Source organism: Sarcophilus harrisii, chromosome 4 (genome assembly GCF_902635505.1).
Source record: "Sarcophilus harrisii chromosome 4, mSarHar1.11, whole genome shotgun sequence".
Taxonomy (NCBI): domain Eukaryota; kingdom Metazoa; phylum Chordata; class Mammalia; order Dasyuromorphia; family Dasyuridae; genus Sarcophilus; species Sarcophilus harrisii.
In genome coordinates, this window is record NC_045429.1 from 291734630 (window position 1) to 291755242 (window position 20613).

The 20613-nt window shown below is 34.7% G+C and overlaps 1 protein-coding gene across 5 annotated transcripts in view; it reads left to right on the plus strand.

The window, feature by feature from the left end:
- The first annotated feature begins 3903 nt into the window (after window positions 1–3903).
- STX8 (syntaxin 8) overlaps window positions 3904–20613 on the plus strand; it is a 270898-nt gene continuing 254188 nt past the window's right edge. For 4 of the 5 annotated variants that reach the window (XR_004233765.1, XM_031965509.1, XM_031965510.1 and 1 more), the window contains exons 1-3: window positions 3904–3947; window positions 12633–12732; window positions 18616–18710. Coding sequence is in view for 4 of the 5 variants with exons in the window: in XM_031965509.1 (XP_031821369.1) it covers window positions 3919–3947; window positions 12633–12732; window positions 18616–18710 (224 nt within the window). In the remaining variant the exon portion in view is untranslated. Of the gene's footprint in view, window positions 3948–6439; window positions 6562–12632; window positions 12733–18615; window positions 18711–20613 lie in introns of those variants that run through there. The other variant, XM_031965511.1, reaches the window with a different exon arrangement.

Genomic DNA, 20613 nt, shown 5'->3' on the forward strand with positions numbered 1-20613 from the left:
CAGCAGCCATGGGATGGCCCATAAGTAGATTATTTTAGGAAAAATTTAACCTCAGGGACATGACTGGGATTTCTCACAGGGTGGGTCTCAGGAGTGTTACATAACTTGAATTTCAGATTGAACCATCTCCCCAAAGGATGGGACCATGGAGCTAAACTGCCTGCCTCAGGGATTAATTTTTTATCAATTCCTATGATAACCACACCTAACATTGAAGATCTCATCAGTACAATAATATCCCCCTACAATCATATAACACAACTTGTTTAGCCATTTTACAATTGATGACTGCTTTTCTATTTCCAAGTTTTCGCCACCACAAAAAGAACTTCTATAAATTTTTTTGTTCATGTGAGAAAAGTTGACCATTTTAAAGCCAAGTTAATAAGCTTTGTGGCATCCTACAAGTAACTGATGCTCTAAAGAAGTGACTCCTGGTCCTGGTTTTGCTACACCATAAGAATTAAGTGATTTGTAATTATAACATTCTCAAAAAATTAACTTTAATTTAATTTTGTGATTTAAATACTCAAATACTTATATATTTGAGTAATTTACTTTAAAATGAATTAAAAAATCTAGTGTTTCCACAAAATTTTTAAAGAGTTTTTACATTTTTTGACCTATGCACTCCAAAGTTAAGCAGGATGCACTTTTAAGTTTAATCTGCATAAAATTTGTTGGTCACTTTCTAAAGTTTAGACAACCAATAAAACAGTAGATTAAACCCTGATTTGTAGTTTTTTTATAGATAACCTCTGTATAAATGTTCAAACCAAAAAAAAAAAAAGTAGCACCTTTTTTTGATGTTTGGTAATCAAGAACTGGAAACAAAGGTGCATATTGACTGGAGAATGGCTGAACAAATTGTGTTACATGAATGTAATATTTGTTTTTTCCCCAATTCAGTTCTTGATGTGATCAATGATTATATGATTGCATCAATATATATAATATAATATATGAAATACATAATAATAATGTGTTAACAAGGGAAGAGGACAGATGGACAGTAAGAATCAATCTGTCAGTCAACTAGCATTTATTTAATACCTACCTTTAATACCTTACATGCTAGGTACATTAATTCTGGGGATACAAAGTAAGTAAAAAAAAAGTCACAGCTTTCAAGGAGTCTTGAATGAGTCTAATGACTCATTCACAGTCTAATGAATGAGATCACGTTCAAACAGTTCATGCAAACAGCTGTGTACAAACAAGATATATTGGGGGAGTCTCAAAGAAAAAGTCTAAAAATTTAATGAAGACAGGGAAAAAGTTCTGCAGTAGTTGGGATTTAACTGAGATTTGAAGGAAGCTGAAGAAACTAGGAGGGGAAACAAAAATAAAAATGCTTAGAGTCTGGAAACAAGAGTGTGTTGTGTATAAGGAATAGCAAGGAGGTCAAAGTCACTGTAAGGCAGTAAGATTTAAGGAGACTGGAAAAGTAATGATGGACCAAATTATAAAGAGCTTTAAAGGCCAAGTAGAAGATTTTGTACTTAATTCTAGAGGTGAAGGGAGACACTGTAGTTTATTGAGCAGGAAAGTTACATGGTCAGACCTGTGCTTTAAAATCGCTTTGACAGCTGAATAGAAGGTAGAATATAGTGCTGAGAGACTAGAGGTAGAGAGAACATTCAGCAAGCTATTGAAATAGTTAAGGAATGAGGTAATGGGGATTATACCAGGGTAATTATGTCAGAGGAGAGAAGGGATTTTGAGCATGGGTGACTCGGAGGATGGTGATACACTTGACAATAAAAGATAATAGGGAGGGGGATGATTTGTGGGGAAAGATAATTAGTTCAATTTTGGACATGTTGAATTTTAATATAAGACATCCAGTCAAATGTCTAATAGACAATCAGAAATAAGAGAATTTGGGACTGGGCAGTGAATCTAAGATTTATTTGTATAGTTTAAGTTTCATTAGAAGGAGCAGAGGCATACATATCAGCCAAACATAGATATATCTATATCTATACAAAAATAGCTTCAAGGGGAATGATAGTAGCAAAGAAGAGGATCTACCAAAAGGATTCAAGACAGATCTAGTCCTAAGCAATAAAAAAATTAGCCTTGTGAGAAGTCTAATAAAATTTTTCTAATAGAAAATAATATTTCAAGACCCTACTGTACGAGAGGACTGAGTAACCTTGACCTCTCTATCATTCTATTCTAAGTTTGTGTTCATTCTTCCCAGAGAATCTAAGTATAACTGTGGAAGATTTATAGAGCTTTAATATATATTGTTTCTTATAATGCCATCTTAGGAAAGGATTTGCTAAAAAAAATTTGCTAATTATTTCTTAAGTTGATGTTAAAGGAAAGGACACCAGTATGTGACACATTAGTAGAAGACCCTCATACTATCAAATTGAAAAATATGACCAAAAAAGGTAATAATCAATATAAGAGGAGTTGAAGAATGATAGACAATGTATTAGTATATTTTGTTGATGGAGTTGTAAATTAGCATAACCATTTTGGAAAGCAACTTGAAATTATAAAAATAAAGTGATTTAAAAAAGTCCATATTCTTTGACATGGAGATTATTCTGGGCTTGTACCCCAAGGAAATCATTCAAAAGAAAAAAGTTTCCATTTATACTTAATTTGTTATAGCAACAGTTTTTGTGATATTGAAAAAAATTGGACTCAAAGCAGATAAATCACCATCTGGGGAATGAGTAATCAAACTGGTATACAGTCCTGTAAGAAATAATGAATGTAATAAAAACAGAAAAACAGAGAAAGATATACATGAACTGCTGCAGAGTGAACTAAGCAGAGTGAAGAAAACAATATAGACAGTGACTACAATAATGTAAATGGGATAGAACAACTACAGATTGGCAGGAGGCTGAAGTGGGGAGTAGTGGAGTCAAGACAGAGGAGAAAAGGCAATGTATGGAATGGAGAGATGAGATGAAGAACTTGCAGGGATGTGTGAATGCTTTTTCTGTACTAACTCTTTGGGCCTCTTCTGTGAGTCTCTTTATCTGGAAGTGAGACTGCCCTGCCACTCATGAGTTGCTGTAATAACCTTTTCTGCTTTCTAATTTGAGTGAACTCTGAGTAGTTATTTTGGGTAGGGATTCTTTTCGTTCCACACAGGAGCAACCCAGCTCTCCCAATATCCCATTTCAGACAATTTAAAATTAACACTGAAATCAAATTTTAGAAGGTCAAAATTGTAATGTTTTTGTTTGGTTTTCTGGAGATCTCTGAGCAGCCTTCCTTTCAGTTGAGCAATCACCATAAGAATAGCTAGGTGTTAAAGTCTAAATTCTTTATTGTCTCCTTCACAATCTAATTTCCTTGCCTGGGGCCCCTGCTAGCTTTCTTAGAGGCTTTCCAGAGTCTTGGTTTCAGTGGAGAAGCTTTCTTAGAGGCCTTCTGGAGTTCTGGTTTCAGTGGAGAAGCTAAGGAGGAGAAGTCCTGCCATCACAGGGTGTGAGATGGGATGAATGAATCTGGCTCTGAGTCCCTTCTGAATCTGTGTCTGGCCCTTCTGAGTCTTTCTCCAAGCCCTTCTGAGTCTGTCTCTGGCTCTGACAGGCCTTGGTCTCAATGGGGGAAGTGCAGGAGGTCACAGTGGTGTGAGATTAAGTGAATGAATCTCACTCTGAGTCTGAGTCCCAGTTTATTTGCTCTACACTGAGTATAAACCAATCATTATATCACTAGGAAACCATTATTTGTTGTAAGATTAAATCAATCATACTGAAAATTATCAAGCACCTTGCTAAACTAGATAATCATTGTCTTTATGAATTCCACTGACTTAACAATCCTTGTAAGAATCCTTGTTTCAGAGTTCTGACCCATAACAAGAGTGAATAAAAAGTCAGGGAAAGACACTTTCTTAGTCTAGGAAAACTTAGAAGGTTAGCAGGAGGGATCTGTGATGCTATGGTTGAGGCCAGCCTGGAGTACATAAGGTAACAGCACATATAAGGGCATTGGAGGCAGTTTTGAGTATCAGCAGCAGGACCCTTGAGAGTAGTCAGCCAAGAGACATTAAGGGGGTCAGAGATTACAGGAAACATTTTGGACCTTGATTTGCTTGGGTGCTGGTTTGGCTCTGTTTTTTACTATGCTATATACAAACTATATATACATATACGTATATATTCACACACACTATAGACAGTAGGACAGGATTGTTTGTGCTTGGTGTTTCCTGGTTGCTTATTTCATCTTGTGTCTGGATGGGGCTCAGGCAATGGATATCTGGTCCATTTCTGTCAGGGTGCTAGGCTGATCCTATCCTTTGTCTTGGGGTGGCCTGTGGGGCACTGTGCTACATTGCTTGGGCATTGATGTAGTCCTGTCTCTTGCATGGGCTCCATTGTAAGAATCCTGGATTCTGTCTTCTTGTGGTTCCATTAGTGTTGTTGTACCTTTTGACTCTTCTGGTTTACCTCTGCTTAGTGTAGAAATCTTTCTTATGGAGGGGTTTCCAAGTCATTTCTCTTAGTTTTCCTTTATCAGTAATGGTTCTATTTCATTTTTTGAGTTTTACTAGAGTGTAGTAATGCATTTTCTTTATGGCCTATTATGTTGCCATCTAAGCTGGCTGTACAATTTGTCAACAACATAACAAATGTTTGTAGATTACACAGAGCATGCTTATACATTTTATACCTAGTTTCTAGTTTCTGACCTTCTGACCGTATGAAAACTTGAGAGAAACTGGTTCCTGGCCATGGAAAAAAAAGGGTTTATGTGATGACCAAAATTTGGTTGCACAGCTGGAAGGACTGATAATTTAGGAATTGCTAAACTAAACCTGAGTACAAAAAAAAAAAAAAAAATGACTCAGTCTTTCATCTTTTTTTTTTTTTTTTTTTCAGCTTAGAGGAAGCAGAATTGATTTGATGAAAAAGTCCAGATCCTTTAGATCATTGTAAGTGTAGCAAGTTCTTCTGGCCAAAAGGCCTCCAGGCAGGGGACCTGCCACCTTGGAGACAGAAAAGCTAGATTGAAACTGAGTTAGTGCTTTGTTCTTTCCACAAAAATGATTCTTTCTCAAGGTGTTAGCTGAAATGATTTCTCCAGACATTCCTATCTCTGATTTTGTCCAGTCCATTATTTTTATTCAGGTCCTAAGGAATGTGACCAAATGTTTCAACCAACTAAAAAGATTTTTTTGTTGTATCTAAAAAGATAATTAGTTCATACAGTAAAGATGTTTTCACTTGATAAATGTGTCTCCATAGTATGTAAATTTTCTATACATAAGATACTTTTTAGTTTCACCTTTTTAACATTATTAACATTTTTCTCCATCACTTTCTTAAGTCTAAACAATCAACAAAACAAAATAAATTAAGTCCCAAATTATACTTTTCAAAGTATAAATGCTCACATTGAAAATGTGTGTATGAACAAATGTTTCAGCTAATCTAAACAGAATATGTTGCACATAGAGATATAGCAAACTAAAGAGATAAGTTATCACTTAATATGTATCAGGGCTAAGTGGCCAAGATATGGTAACATTTGATTAAACTTTTATCTTCCTCTAGTAGGAGGAGGTAGTTGATCTGATAAATTAATGACTCACCTTTACAAAGAATTTAATTTATTACAATTATAAAAATTTTAACATTTTGTCAGTTGATGGAACATTTTCATTTTATATTTAGAATTCTTTGGGTTATTCTAAAATTGTAATATATGCTTAATTCTATTTGACTAAAATATGGGCTAAAATGATTTTTCGTAGATTTATGTTGTGGGAGTGGCAATAATCTCTTTGAAAACCACCTCTTAGAGAGTTCCAGGGAGGAACTGAGGTTAAAGATTATAATCTTAAAGTTTCATCTCAATTCGTCTCTGGTTCACATCTAGTGCCTACTCAGAGATCTTCCTTTCTCTGAGGCGGCCTGCTTTCCATTCACTCCTCTTCCTTCCCCTTTCTCTATTTTTGCTCTTTGATTTTTATTTTACATTCATAGGCTTATAGATTCAAAGTTGGAAAGACCTTTTCAGGTTTTCCTTCCAAATCTTGTCCACAGATGAGAAAACAGACATTAAAGATTAAGTGATTTGCCCAGGATCACTGTAACACAGGTAGGAACCATTTGAAAGAGATTTTGAATAAATAATAATAATCCTATCTAACATCTATCTTGCACCTACTTTAGGAGCTGTGTTTTACAATTATTACTTGATTTGATTATTTTTTTTTTGCCTATGTTTTCTTTCACAACATGATCACTATGGAAATTTAAAAAAACATCCCCCCCCCTTCAAAAAAAAAAAAAAAAAAGAAACCAACAAAAAGATGGAGAAATGGGGGAGTTAAAGTAGAGGATTTATTAGGCCTCCCCTTGCTTTCCGGTAAGGATTTTTCTTTCCTCTTTCGGTTCCACCTTTTTCCTCCTAGCCCCGCCCCGCCCCGCCCCCTCGTGGCTCTGCTAGAAAGATACACTCTTGCTTCTCTGACTCCGACCGTTGGAGTTTGAGCCGTTTGGTTTACTGTAGATCACGTCATCAACCCGGAAGTTTGGGGAAGAGCCGAGGCAGCGTCATGGCGCCGGACCCCTGGTGAGGCCTGGACTGAGGGACCCAGAGCAGGCTTCTGAGGGACAGGCTGGGGAGCTGGTGGGGCTGGGGGGGGGGGGGGGAGAAAAAGCGCCTGCCAAGGTGGGTGGGAGCGCGGTTAGATGCTGGGAGCAGCTTTCTTGGGAGGAAAAGAAGGAAGAGCGGAGAGTCTGCGCTTTCTGAGGGCAAAACTAGCGCTTTAGAGAACAGAACCGCATTTAGGAAACTTGAATTGGATTTCGTTGTCCCTCATCCTCCTCCAGTTCGGGCTGTCGGCGACACAGAGGAGAAATGATAATAATAAAAAAAATAATAATGACATGTATATAGCACTTACTGTGTGCCAGGCAGTGTGTTATAATTATCTCATTGGGAGGGAATGCTAATAGTATTATTCCCATTTTACGGTTGAGAAAACTGAGGCAGTTTCAGTGACTTTTCCTAGAGTCAAAACTAGTAAGAGCCTGAAGCCGAAATTGGAACTTAAATCTTCCTGACTTCCAGGCTTTGGGCTCTATCCATTATTATCTAGCCCAGATGGCCTTGCTAAAAGACATTCTTTTCATTAACAAAAGCGAGCACTGATAATTAATGCTCCAATTCTCAACTCTCCTACCTGGCTTTTAGAGGACTCTCTGTAATCTAATTTTAGTCACGTTCACTCTGAATTATGTACCCTAACATTCGGTATTGCTCTTCTCTACTTTGCTCCTTTTTTAAATCGACAAATCAATCAAATAACACTTTTTTTCAGGCCTTTGCTATGCCAGACACTGTGCTATGCCCTGGATATGATACAAAGACCAAAAGGAAAACAATTTTTGCTCTTGGAGAGAGCTTACATTTCAAGGGAGGACACACAATGGACAGATATGGGTGTAGTCAAAACATACAAGTCATGAGATTGTAGATTTATAACTACAGGTCATCTTAGAGGCCCAGACCTACTCTCATTTTGTACATGAGGAAATTGATTCAGGAAAGTTAAGTGACTTTTCCCAGGTCACACAGATTAGTAAATAGAAAGTATGGCATTTGAACAAAGATCTTGATTCCAAACCCTGACCTCTTTAACATGGGGAACTATCTAATAGTAGGATCAGGAAAGAATCCATACAGAAAGTAGTTCTCGATCTGAGTTTTGAAGGAAGCCAGAGAGTCAAAGATTTAAAGATTTAGTTTTCTAGGTTTGGGACACAGTGAATGCACATATAAAAGTTAGAAGGCAATTGACTACAACTTGGTCATAAATAACTAAATACAGGATACAAAGACAAATGCATACATGCATGGAGATAAAGGCAAAAACCACATTGTTTCATATTTTATCAATTTTCCCCTTTGAAACTGAGTAAAACATTTATAAGAAACCAGCTAAGTTAGCATTCACCTTGAAACAGCAGAAGTTCTTAATGAATCTCAACCATAGAAAGCTGAGAGTGAATAAGGACAGGTATCCCATTTCTTTCATAGGGGCTTAAATAGTAGTCTTTTTGGAAACCTACAGAGAAAAGATTAAGAGCTCACCAGTAAATAGGATAAGAATGGAAGAAAAAGGAGACTAAGGCTAGTTTGATTATCAACCCAATAAACTACAAAGGGGATGGGTAGGTGGGAGATCATTTCCAAGTATTCTTTCATTATATAAGAACCCAATAAATATTCATTAAATACAAATAATGTGCAACGTGACAGAGTACTCATCATAAATGAGGTAAGGAAGGAGTGTTAGCTCATAGGAAAGAGCTAAAGCTAAAGGTAGGTGCAAAGAGAACAACTTTGCAAGGAAGTTTTGAAGTGTCTTTAAGTATGTATAAGTCACAGTGTTACTAAGGCAAGATGGAAAGATACATAAACCTGGATCCCTTAAGAAATGTGTAATGTAGAGAGAAAGAAATATACATGGGTAAATAAAATTCAACAGATGTACCAAATCCATATAGCCCAAGACACTGGGGACACTTTTTGTTTTGTTTTGTTTTGCTGAGGCAATTGGGGTTAAGTGGGGTTAAGGTCACACAGTTAAGGTCACACAGTCAGGAAGTATTAAGTATCTGAGGCTAGATTTGAATTCGGGTACTCTTGACATCAGGGCTGGTGCTCTATCCACTACACTAACCAACTGCCTCCTACGTATCTTAAAAAGAACAACATCCCGGTTGTTGAAGACCTTACTTGGAGAATTGGGGACAGGGAAGAATAGAGAGTAGATTCTGATATATGAAAAATTTAGGTTAATTTCAGGGTAATTAAGTGTGACATGCACAGCAGTGTCTATTTGGCCAATAGGTGGTGAAATTTTTTTTTTTTTGTAATTCTTATAGTATTTAGTAATGAAAAAGGGATAGAACCTGCTAGAAATCATATAATTCCTAAACTTCATAATAGTAATAGTTAATGTTTAAATAGTATTTTAAAGTTAACAGAACACTTTATTATTTCATTTAATTCTTATACTCTATGGGAGTAGGGTCTATTAATATCACTATTTTTCAGGTGATGAAACAAGCTGAGATGCTAAATGATGTGTTTCGCTTCACATAGCTAATAAACATTGAGTAAGAATTGAAACTCAAATTTTTTTTTTTCTGATTCCAACTCTGTGCAATTACCCTGGCTGTCCCACATTCCTAAAATGTCCTCCCTTCTTACTGTTAGGGGCCTTGTTGAAGGCTTAGCTTGAAAAAATATGAAAATATCAAGCTGGATTAGTGCAGGGTCAATTTATCAGGTTGGTATTTTCTCATTTTCTCAGGCTAAGCCTTCAACAAGGTTTTAATTTAATACTCACCATCTTCTGCATAAAGTCTTACCTGATCTTCTTGAATATTAATATCTTCCCAAACAACCTTGTATTTAATTCCTTTGTATATATATATGTATTCACTTTTATTTATGCTGTGTGTGTATGTATATATATATATATATGTGTGTGTGTATATATATATATATTTATACATGTACTTATCTCCCCATTAGAATGTAAACTCCTTGTGAGTAGAAATTGTTTGACTGTCACAGTACATGCCTGGCACATAGTAGGCACTTAATAAATGTTGATTTGATTGATCTGTCTGACTCTCTATCTACTACAGTTTAGCTACTAACAAACATTATCAAGAAGTGTGATTTTCATCTAGTGATGAAGAGTTTACCCTTTACCAGAGGAACTTCCTATAAGGAAGGCCTCCTACATATCTTAAAAACAACATCCCGGTTGTTGAAGAGCTTGCTTGGGGAATTGGGGACAGGGAAGAATAGTGTTGTAGCTTTTCTAGAGAATTTGTAGAAAGACATGAATAAGATTTGTGGTATAGTGAAGTTGTGATCTATATTTGTAGAATAATTATCTATATATATAAATCACAAATCATTCTCTTAGGAGTAAATGTCACATGATTTCACAATCTGGCTCCTTTCTATCCTTTATAGATTTATATCCACATTATGGCCTCTATGTACTGTGTGGTTTAGTTAAACTGGCCTTGATGTTATTTTATTTAACACTTCATTTCCCATTCCTCTGCCTTTACATTGAATGTTCCCCATGCCTAAAATATGTTCCTACCTTGCGTCTGCCTCTCAGGATCCCTTGTTTGAAGACTGAAGTGCTATATTCTGCAAGAGGCCTTCCTTTCTCATTCTCCCCAGTTTTATATTGCCTTTTCTACCAAGTTTAATTTATATGTGTTGTTCATTTACACAATTGGATCTAACTGCCTGTAACTTATGGCCCATAGTAAGCCAATATTGTGTATGGATTTGGGGTTTTCTTGACAAATGACTAGAGTTGTTTGCTATTTCCTTCTCCATCAATTTGAGGTAAACAAGCTAAGTGACTTCTTCAGTATCATTTAGCTAGTATCTGAAGCTTAATTTGAACTCAAGTCTTACTAACTCCAGGCTCAGCACTCTATCCATTGAGCCACTTAGCTACCTTCATTTTTTGTATGTACCTATAATGTATGTCTATTTTCCTCAGTGTGTTCCCCATTCCTTACACTGTAAGTTCCCTGAGGTCAGACTTTTTTGCCTTTGTAGCTCAATATCTCAAAAGAATACCTCAAATTGTATTGAACTTAAAATGGTATGCATATGTGTGAAGTTCCCAACTTTTCTGTATATTCAGCCTTGAAAAAGAAAACAAGAATTGCTTAGATGACTCATAAACCTATGTATCCAGTACTGTCTCTCCCCTAAGCTTTTTATTCCTAAGAGCCCATTGGCTCTTTCAAACTGGAAGTCTGCCAAATATCTCAAACAGCTTTTCCGAACATAATTTAGTGTCTTTCCTTTCAAACCTATTCCTCTTCTACACTTCCCTATTTCTGATGAAAGCACTATCACTCAGTATCCAGTCAATTGTTACCATTTCTAATTTCACAACATTTCTTACATCTTACTCTTTCCTCCAGCTATCTTCATCTGGTTCTCCTTGCTTAGAAGATTATTGCAATAGCCTCTTAATTAGTCCATCTGCCTTAAATCTTTAAAGCTTTTTGTTTTTAATTTTTCATTATTCATTTAAAAATTTTTCATTTCCAAATTCTCTGTCTTTCTAGTTCTTCTACTAACTATTGAGGAGGCAGACTATTATACATGTGAAGTTTTGCAAAGCATATCTCTACCTTAAGACTTTCATCATTGAATTTCTCCTAAACTATGACTATAGTTTTTCCTAAACAAATTCTACTGACTCCCTGTTGCTGGTTGGATAAAATATAAATTCCTCTGTTTTCACAACCCTTTACAACCTGGTAATTTTTTACATTTTTGTAGTCTGATTGGATTTCCTAAATTCTGCAATTTAGCCAAAATAGCCTTCTCTTTATTTTTACACAAGGCATCCATTTCCTTTCTCCAAATTTTTGTATTGACCATCCTACATATCCTTCTTTACTTGTGCCTCATAGAGTCCCTTCTTTTAAAATGGTGCTCAAACTTCATCTTTTCTATAAAGCTTTTTTGATCTCTTGAGAGTGCTCATTCTCCCAAATTATCTTGTGTTTATTTAAACAAGTATCTACTTTGTACTTATTCTCCTTATAGTTATCCAGTATATGTTTGTTTCTTGCTTGATTTAGGTGTAAGTTTTTTGGTAAGAGAAATTTTTTGTTTTATTGTATTTGTATTCTTAGCACATGGTATAGTGCTGGCATATAAATGTTCCTTGATTGTCTTTAGTAGTCATCCAGTCTAATCCTGACTCCCAGGTTAAGTGACTTGCCTAACACAGATCACAGATATATTAAGTAAAAAAAGGTGGTATTCAAACTTTTGTTCTCTAACTCTAAATCCAATATTCTTTTTGTACAAAGGTACATTTTTAGTCTTACTCATCTTTTCTTTTTCTGTTTCCCACAAACTCTAGTTTGATAGTTGTGAAGTCCGGGTTAGCACCCTGGATGCCTTAGAATTAGCCAGAGTCAGGATAAGCAAAAGTCCTTGGTCTTTAGGGGGAGAAGTAAAGGAGATGGATGAAAACTCCTCGAGCTCTCCACAACCTCCTCTCTCCTCCTTGTCCACAGCCAAAGTGACCCTGGCTTGTCTTACTCCACCCCCTAATCCCTCTTACAATTATCTGTATACACCAAAAGATCTGAGCCAGCACAGAATAGTGGAAAGGGCCATTTTCCAAGCATATGCTAATAGAGTATTGTCCAATCGGTAGTTAGCCTTAAGTGCTCAGGTGTCTTATTCCAGTGCACATATTCAGAGTTTCAGCCCTTTACATATAGTAGCTTTATCATAGGCATTAAATGTTTGTTGAATGAGCAAATGATTATAGCTGCATTTAGTTTTCTAGCAGGTCAAATAAGATAATATTTGTAAAGTGCTTAGCACTATGCCCAGCACATAATAAGTGCTTATCCCCTCCCTCAAGTTCCTTTCTTCCCTAAACTACTTTGGAGCTTTGATTAGAGAATTCCTTTAATACTTTTTGATACCTTTTTTCATTTGCAACTTGTTTCTATTTCACTAATGCTAGAAAATAGATCTGGATATTTAAAATTGGAAAATAAAGACATTTTCTTTAAGAGTCTGAAATCTTTTTTCACTTAATTTTGATAAAGGTTGTCTACATATGATTCCACTTGTTATATTGCACAAGAAATTGCTGAGAAAATCCAACAGCGCAACCAGTGTGAAAGAAATGGAGAAAGTACAACCAAGGTAAAGGCAGTAACAAAATTTCTGTTCTCCTTTGTTTTAACTTGGAATCTGACAAAATCCTTTCATCTTTGAGATTAAGTATTCAAGATCTGTATATTCAGTACTTAACTGGAACTCATTGATGTGGGTATTCCCTCCAGTGTGGGTATACATGATAATCTTTCATGCTTACCTCTCCTATGTGAATCTTATCTTTCATAGATCTTGCAAAGAGGAACCCTAAGAGGCTTTTCTCTAGGTCTTGTTAATATTTCAATAAGAATAACAATAACACCAGTAACATTTATAATCTGATGCTTTCAAGTTTGCAAAGAATTCTGCATATTAATTGATTTGAGTTTCTTAAATAGGTATTTTTTTTTTTAATCCTTATTGTATAGATAAGGAAACAAGCATTAAATGTCTTGCCCATTGTAACAAATCTGATAAGCACAATTCCTGGCTCATAGTCTTCCTTTCCTCTTCAAATATTGATTACATCATTGGGAACTTTAACATAGATATTGAAACTCTCTCAAACATATGTGTATTAATGCTATGTGTAATTTCTAGTTCCTGAATTTACCCATTTGCCATAATCAATAGCTACACACTTGTCATGTTGGTGAATCCTGAAACAGTCTATTGGCATTTCACATCAGTCTCTGTCTTTCTAACCCTTGTTCTTCCTCTTCATTATGATCTTGACTCCCATCTGCCTCTCAGTTCCTTAACTAGTGTGTTTCTAGCTATATTCTCTTTTGCCCATTTTGACTAATTGGTAAAGCATTTCTTTCAAAAACAATCTAATCCTGCTCCCTTATCCTGTCAATCCTTGGCACTTCCCAGCCTTATTACCATTGTACTCCTATTCATATACATATTCATGTATACTATACATATACTCCAACTCAAAGTTGGAGAAAGTTACAAAACTATATTGCTTGGATCTACTAAAATTTTGTCTTACATAGTCTCAATGAGGTCCTCAGTGCTTCAAGGCAATCCTTTTATACCTCCCTAGTTGACTAACTGTTCCACTCACCACATGGCTCTTTTCATCTTTCCTCAAAAATTTTACAGCTTTTCCAAATCTTCTCAGTTGAAAACTTTACTTCATATTTTATCTCCTTTTACTTATCAAAACTCAGCTGTCATGTGCTATTTCCTCCTTTACTCTAGTCTCATGTGAAGAGTGCTTCTTCTTTTAACAAAAAACCTCCTCTGCTTTCACAAGGGTACCACTCTATCCCTTCTTTTCTAGCACATTGCCCTCTCTAATATTCTATTCTCTCAATAATCTTCAATCTTCCTTGTTTACTGGCTGTTTCCTTATTGCTTTCAAACATGCCCAGTTTCTCTTTTTCCTTATTTGATCTATCCATCTCCGTTAGCTATCATCCTTTATGTTTCATTCCTTTTTATGACAAAACTTCATGAGAAGACAATCTGGAAATATGTTTTCCTCTACTGCTCTGAGTGCATCTCACAGATTTTGTTATGCTGTCTCATTGTTTTAATTCTTTCTTATGAAATAATGTTTCTTTGCTTTGTTCTTTGATATAATCATTCTTCAGAATTAAATTATTTAGTTTCAAAATACTAAAACCTAAGTGAAGAGTCCAAGTAATTTAACCAAAATACTAGCCTTGTAAGTCAGCTATGAAGGTACAACCCCTTCCTAGGATACATCAGGAAAAAGGTGTACACCCCAACATCAACACCCAAAGCTGATATTTTCCTTAAATTACTTCCTGTTCCTCACTGAAAAATTCTTTTTTTTTAATTTGCAAAATTTATTTTCTTAATTTATGCATTCATAACCCTTTATTGAATGTAGTTTTTATTGAGTTATGATCTGAAAATTCCGCTTTTCTGCATTTGATAGTGAGGTTTTTATTCCCTAATGGTCAGTTTTTGTGTTGATGCTGCTTAGAGCCAAGAAAAGAAAGTATACCCCTTTTCATTCCCATTCAGTTTTCTCTAGAAGTCTGTCATATCTGGCTTTTTCTAAGATTCAGTGAATCTTTTTAAATTGCTTTCTTATTTATTTTATAGATAGATTTACCTAGCTCTGGGAGAGGAAAGTTGAGTTCCCTTTCCTATATAATTTTTCTGTTTTTTTCCTCCTATTATAATTCATTTATTTTTTTCCTTTAAGAATTTGGAAACTGCCATTTGGTGCATATATATATGGTAATTTTTGACAAAATGAAGTATCCTTTATTATCTCTTTTAGTTAGGTCTGTTTTTACTTTTGCTTTGTCTGAGGTCAAGATTGCTTCCTCTGACTTTTTAAATTTCAAATGAAGTATAATATCTGCTCCAGTCCTTTATTTTAATGCTATGTATATCTCTTTCTGTTTCACATATTTCTTGTAAACAACATATTGCTGGATTCTAGTTTCTAATCCATTTTGTTACTGTTTTATGGCATTTTGTTACTGTTTTATGGATGATTTCATCCTATTCAGTTTGTGGTTATTATTACTAACAAACTATTTTCTTCTGTTTTTTCCTTCTTTCTTTCTTTTCTGTTTTTCTCTTAAAATCTGTTTGGCTTCTGATCACTGCCTTCTTTTATTGCCCTCCCTTTTACCATCCCTCCCTTTCTCTTATCCCCTTCCCTTTCTACTTCCCTATTGAGTAAGATGTATTTCTGTACCCAATTGGGTGTATATATATATATATATATATATATATATATATATATATATATATGTGTGTGTGTGTGTGTGTGTGTTTTTTTTTTTTTTTTTCTCTGAACCAGTTCTGATGGGAGTGAAGTTCAAGCATTGATAATGTTCCCTCCTTTCCCCTCCAGTACAAAAGCTGTTCCTTGTATTCCTCTTTTATGTGAGAAAATGTTTCCCCTTCTACCTCTCCTTTTCTCTTTTTCTCTCAGTGCATTTCTTTCTTCATTTTCTTTGAGTTTATTGCCAACATAATTGACTCACATCTGAACTCTCTATTTAGAATCCTTCTTTATGCCATAATAATAATAATTCTTAGAAATTACAGGTATCATATTTTCATATAGGATTATAATTATTGAGTTTAACTTTAACCTTGTGATTTCTCTTTCATGTTAACTTTTTTATGCTTCTCTTGAATCTTATATATGAATCTCAGATTTTCTATTTAGTTTTGTCTTTTCATCAGGAATCCTTGAAATTTACCCTCTTATTTAATTAAATATCCAATCCCTTCCACACCCCCCCCCCCCCCCCCCCCCCCCCCCCCCCACCGAACCCCCCCCCCCCCCCCCCCCCCCCCCCCCCCCCCCCCCCGAAAGATTATACTCAGTTTTCCTGGGTAGATTATTCTTTATTTATTATTCTAACACCTTTGCCTTCTGGAATATCCTATTCGTTTGATGTGGATCTTGTGTGATCCTGATTATGGCTCCATGGATTTTAAATTGTTTCTTTCCGACTGCTTGCAGTATTTTCTCATTGACCTAAGAACTCTGGAATTTGGCTATAATATTCCTGAGAGATTTGATTTTGAGACCTCTTTCGGGAAGTGATAAAGAATTCTTTTGATTTCTCTTTTGCTCTCTGGTTCTAATATAGAGGGGGATTTCCCTTTTTTTGAAATATGATGTCAAGGCTTTTTTTCTGATGATGACTTTCAGGTAGTCCAATAATTCTTAAATCCATCCTCAATCTATTTTCACAATCTGTTTTCCAGATCAGTTGTTTGTCTGATGAGATATTTCAAATTTTCTTCTACTTTTTCATTCTTTTGATTCTTTTTTATTGTTTCCTGATATGTTTTGAAGTCATCATATTCTACCTGCCCAATTAAAATTTTTAAGGAGTTTATTTCAGTGAATTTTTGTGCCTCTTTTTCCATTTGGCCAATTATTTTTTTTGAGCTGTTATATCATTTTGTACCTCTTTTACCAAGCTGCTAATTCTCTTTTCATAATTTTTTTGCAATGTTTTTATTTCTTTTCATAATTTTTCCTTTCCATTCTTATCTCATTATGTAAATCTTCCAATAATTCTTGTTGGGCTTGTGTCCAATTTGCATATTTTTTCTTTAAGGCTTTGCTCATGACTATTTTCATGTTGTCTTCTTCTGAGTTTGTTTTTTGATTTTCCCTGTCATTAGAGTAGATGTTTATGGTCAGCCTTTTTTTGGTTGCAGTTTGATCATTTCCCCAGCCTGTTTCTTGACATTGAACTCTATATTAAAGTTGGGTTATGTTCACTGTCTCATGTTTTAGGCTTTTTTGTGCTGCTATTTTCTTTTTTTTCCCCCACTTAATTAAAAAATAAAATAACTTGTATTTTTTTCCAGTTTCATGTAAAGATAGCTTTTAATACTGTTTTGAGTTTCAGTTTTATTTTCCTTCCCTCCCCCTCCTTAAGGGAGAAAACAATTTAATATAGGTTATAATCTTTTTAAATGTATTTCAATATTGATAATCTTGTGAAAGAAAAAACAAAAGGAAAAAACCTCAAGAAAGAGAAAACAACAAAAAAGGTAAAAATAGTATTTTTCAAACTGTATTCTGTCTCAATAGTTCTTTCTCTGGATGTGGATGGCATTTTCCATTTCAGGTGTATTGGAATTATCTTGAATCAGTGTATTGCTGAGAAAAGTTAAATCTGTCATAGTTGTTCATCACACAGTCTTGCTGTTACTCTGTACAATGTTCTCCTGGTTCTGCTCATTTCACTCAGCATCAATTCATGTATGTCTTTTACATCTCCCCTGTTCCACTTTTTCCCTCTATCCACATAGCTACCATCTTAGGCTCCCATAGCTTCTTGCCTAGATTATTGCAGTGGTGTCCTAATTGATCTCTGCCTTAAGTTTCTCACTATCTGTCTTATGTTCTGCTGCAAAAGTAGTTTTCCTTGAGCCCAGGTCTGACCTTATTTAGTAAATTCTAGTGGCTCCCTGTTGCTAGGATAAAATAAAAATTCCTGTTTTCTTATATCAGGGAAGGAAAGAAAGACTCTTTTGAGTTAGATCCTGAATCTGTTGAGAAAATAAGGAATTCTCCTTCCTAGAGGTAGATAGATACAACCACAGAATCTTAATAGATTAAATGAACTTTTTTGGGAGTAGAGATCATTGAGTGATGGTATTAGAAAAAGAACCTGAAAATGACGGAGTAAATCCTATTTCACCTCTCCCACCATTGAGTCAGGTAGTATGAGTCAAAGTACAATGCAAACCAGTACTGGAAAGAGTAGTCAAGGAAGATGTGTCACGAGGAGGTAACCTGGTCTCAGCGAATTCAGGTGGTTGAAGCAAAAAAAGAAAAAAGGTTTAAGATAAAAGTAGGTTTGCTACTTATGCAACAGGCATTGCAAAAATCTCAATAGATACTAGTCACTGGAACCCTGTACCTTCCTATGAAAACTCTTAGAAAAACAGAAATTTGAATTTGTTTTTAATCATGAAGTTTAGGGTATGGTGAGATGGAGAGTAATTACCTTTCTTTCACTTCAACTTAAATATTGATCTCCCTCAAATGTCCTAACCACTCATCTCTCAATATGTTATCTCCATCCAACCTCAGCCACACCCAAAGATAGGTCATACTTCAATCTTGCCATCACTCACAGATATACTACTTTTATGTTCAAGAATTCTGAAATCCCCTTATCTATTTCAGCTTGGAGGGAGGTCTCCATCTGTGCTTTATCTTGTGGTGTTTAACATTTTTATCAATAAGCAATCCAAAATGCATATATTTCTAATGATATGTTAAAAGACTTTTTTTTTTTTTTTTTTTTTTTATGAAAGGCGGCACATTACTATCATTTCTGAAACAGAAACTTTTCTTGATAGGATCATATATGTATCAGAATTAAAATGATTTTGTGTAATTTGTTGTAAATTTTAAGACTGGAATAATTAAATGTGCTCTTTACTTTTCAGCTTACTGTTGCAATCCGAATTTTGTTGCAGAATCTGAAGGAAAAGATCACTCTTTTAAAGGACTTATTGCTAAGAGCTGTATCAACACATCAGATGTATCCATGCAAATATTTCAATGCCCTTTCCAATATTTTAAGATGGGGAGAAAAAATACTTTCTTGAGAGAGTAATATAGGCCATTCAGATTTTTCTGTAGTATGAGGAAGGCCTCCAAAATGCTACTTGTAATTTTAATTTTCTATTTTAAGTTTTTACTAAATATTTTGTGGTGAATTATGCTGGCATAAGAAGATTTGCTTAAACAAATTATTCTATTTGGGTGTAATGTTCATATATAAGGAGGCTTTGTTCACATGGCCTTTATTCCATTAAGATCCCTGTATTTTTCAGATGAACTGTTTTTCAATATATCTCTCCCATCTTGTGCTTGTGAAAAAAAATTTTTAGCCTTAATATAAGATTGTACATTTATTCTTATTAAGTTTTATTTTGTAAGATTCAGTCCAGTGTTCTAGCCTGTCAAGATCTTTTAAAAATTCTAATTCTGTTATATTATCTACCTTAGCTTTGTATTTTGTTTTATTGTACAACTGAATTCTGCTAAAAAGGAAATTATTCTCATTTTCAGACAGGTTTTGCTGAGTCAGTAAATATTTGTATTTAGATCTTGAAGGCATACAATTTTGGTTATGACTTTTTTCCAACAGTCATATTAAACTCTTAGAGTTCTAGGTTTAGCTGATGATAAAAGATAAGGGAAGCAACCTGATTTTATATATATATATATATATATATATATTTTTTTTTTAATTATTATTAATATTTTTTTTTGGCTGAGGCAATTGGAGTTAAGTGACTTGCCCAGGATCACATAGCTAGGAAATGTTAAATCTGAGAGCAGATTTGAACTCAGGTCCTCCACTTGACTACCCCAAACTGATTATATTTTAACATTTTTAAATGTAGGCTTATAAGGAATAATTAGGAACATAGTTTTGTTCTAAAAAGCTTAAAAGCTATCAAAATCTATTTTAAGATATCATTTCTAATCTTGGTTTGTCTAGGTCAGTATTCTTCTCCTTTAGTAAGGGAATCAGGAGTTGCTTATACATAGTATGTCTGATAAATGTCAGAAACAGACTATTTTAAATATTATTACTACTAGTTGTAAGTCTTAAGTCTTAACTGTAAGTCCTGTTAGTTAGGTTTGTACTAACTTTCCTGGATAGACTTTGATTTTATTATCTTATTTCCCTAAAAGTTTTTTAATCTAAAGAATTCTAAGAATCAGTTCAAAGACCTAGTGTTTTTCCTGAATAAGCAGTAGTTTGGAGAATTTAATAGAACTCTAGGTAGGTAATTCAGGATTACCTAGAAGAAATCATAAATTCTCAAAAATTCTGAGGGTATAGAAATTTTCTGAAAAGTCCTCTCTTTTTGATATTATTACTTAGACAACTACAGAGTAATTGGTTTGACTTCCTTTAGAGACATCACTTTTCTCAGGTATTTAACATGTTAGGGGAGGTTTCATGTCTCATATGTTCAGAAAAATAAGTTTTCTTTTCTTTTGAAACAGTAGGAAAAAGGATAAGATAGTAGCAGCTATTATTGTTGTTGTTACATCCCAGGTACAAGAGACCACCTTTTTTTTTTTTTTTTTTTAAATAATTTTTTTATTGACAGTACATATGCATGGGTAATTTTTTTACAGCATTATCCCTTGCACTCACTTCTGTTCCGACTTTTCCCTTCTCTCCCTCCACCTCCTCCCCTAGATGGCAGGCAGTATTATACATATTAAATATGTTATAGTATATCCTAGATACAATATATGTGTGCAGAACTGAACAGTTCTCTTGTTGCACAGGAAGAATTGGATTCAGAAGGTAAAAATAACCTGAGAAGAAAAACAAAAATGCAAATAGTTAACACTCATTTTCCAGTGTTCCTTCTCTGGGTGTGGCTGATTCTGTCCATCATAGATCAATTGGAGCT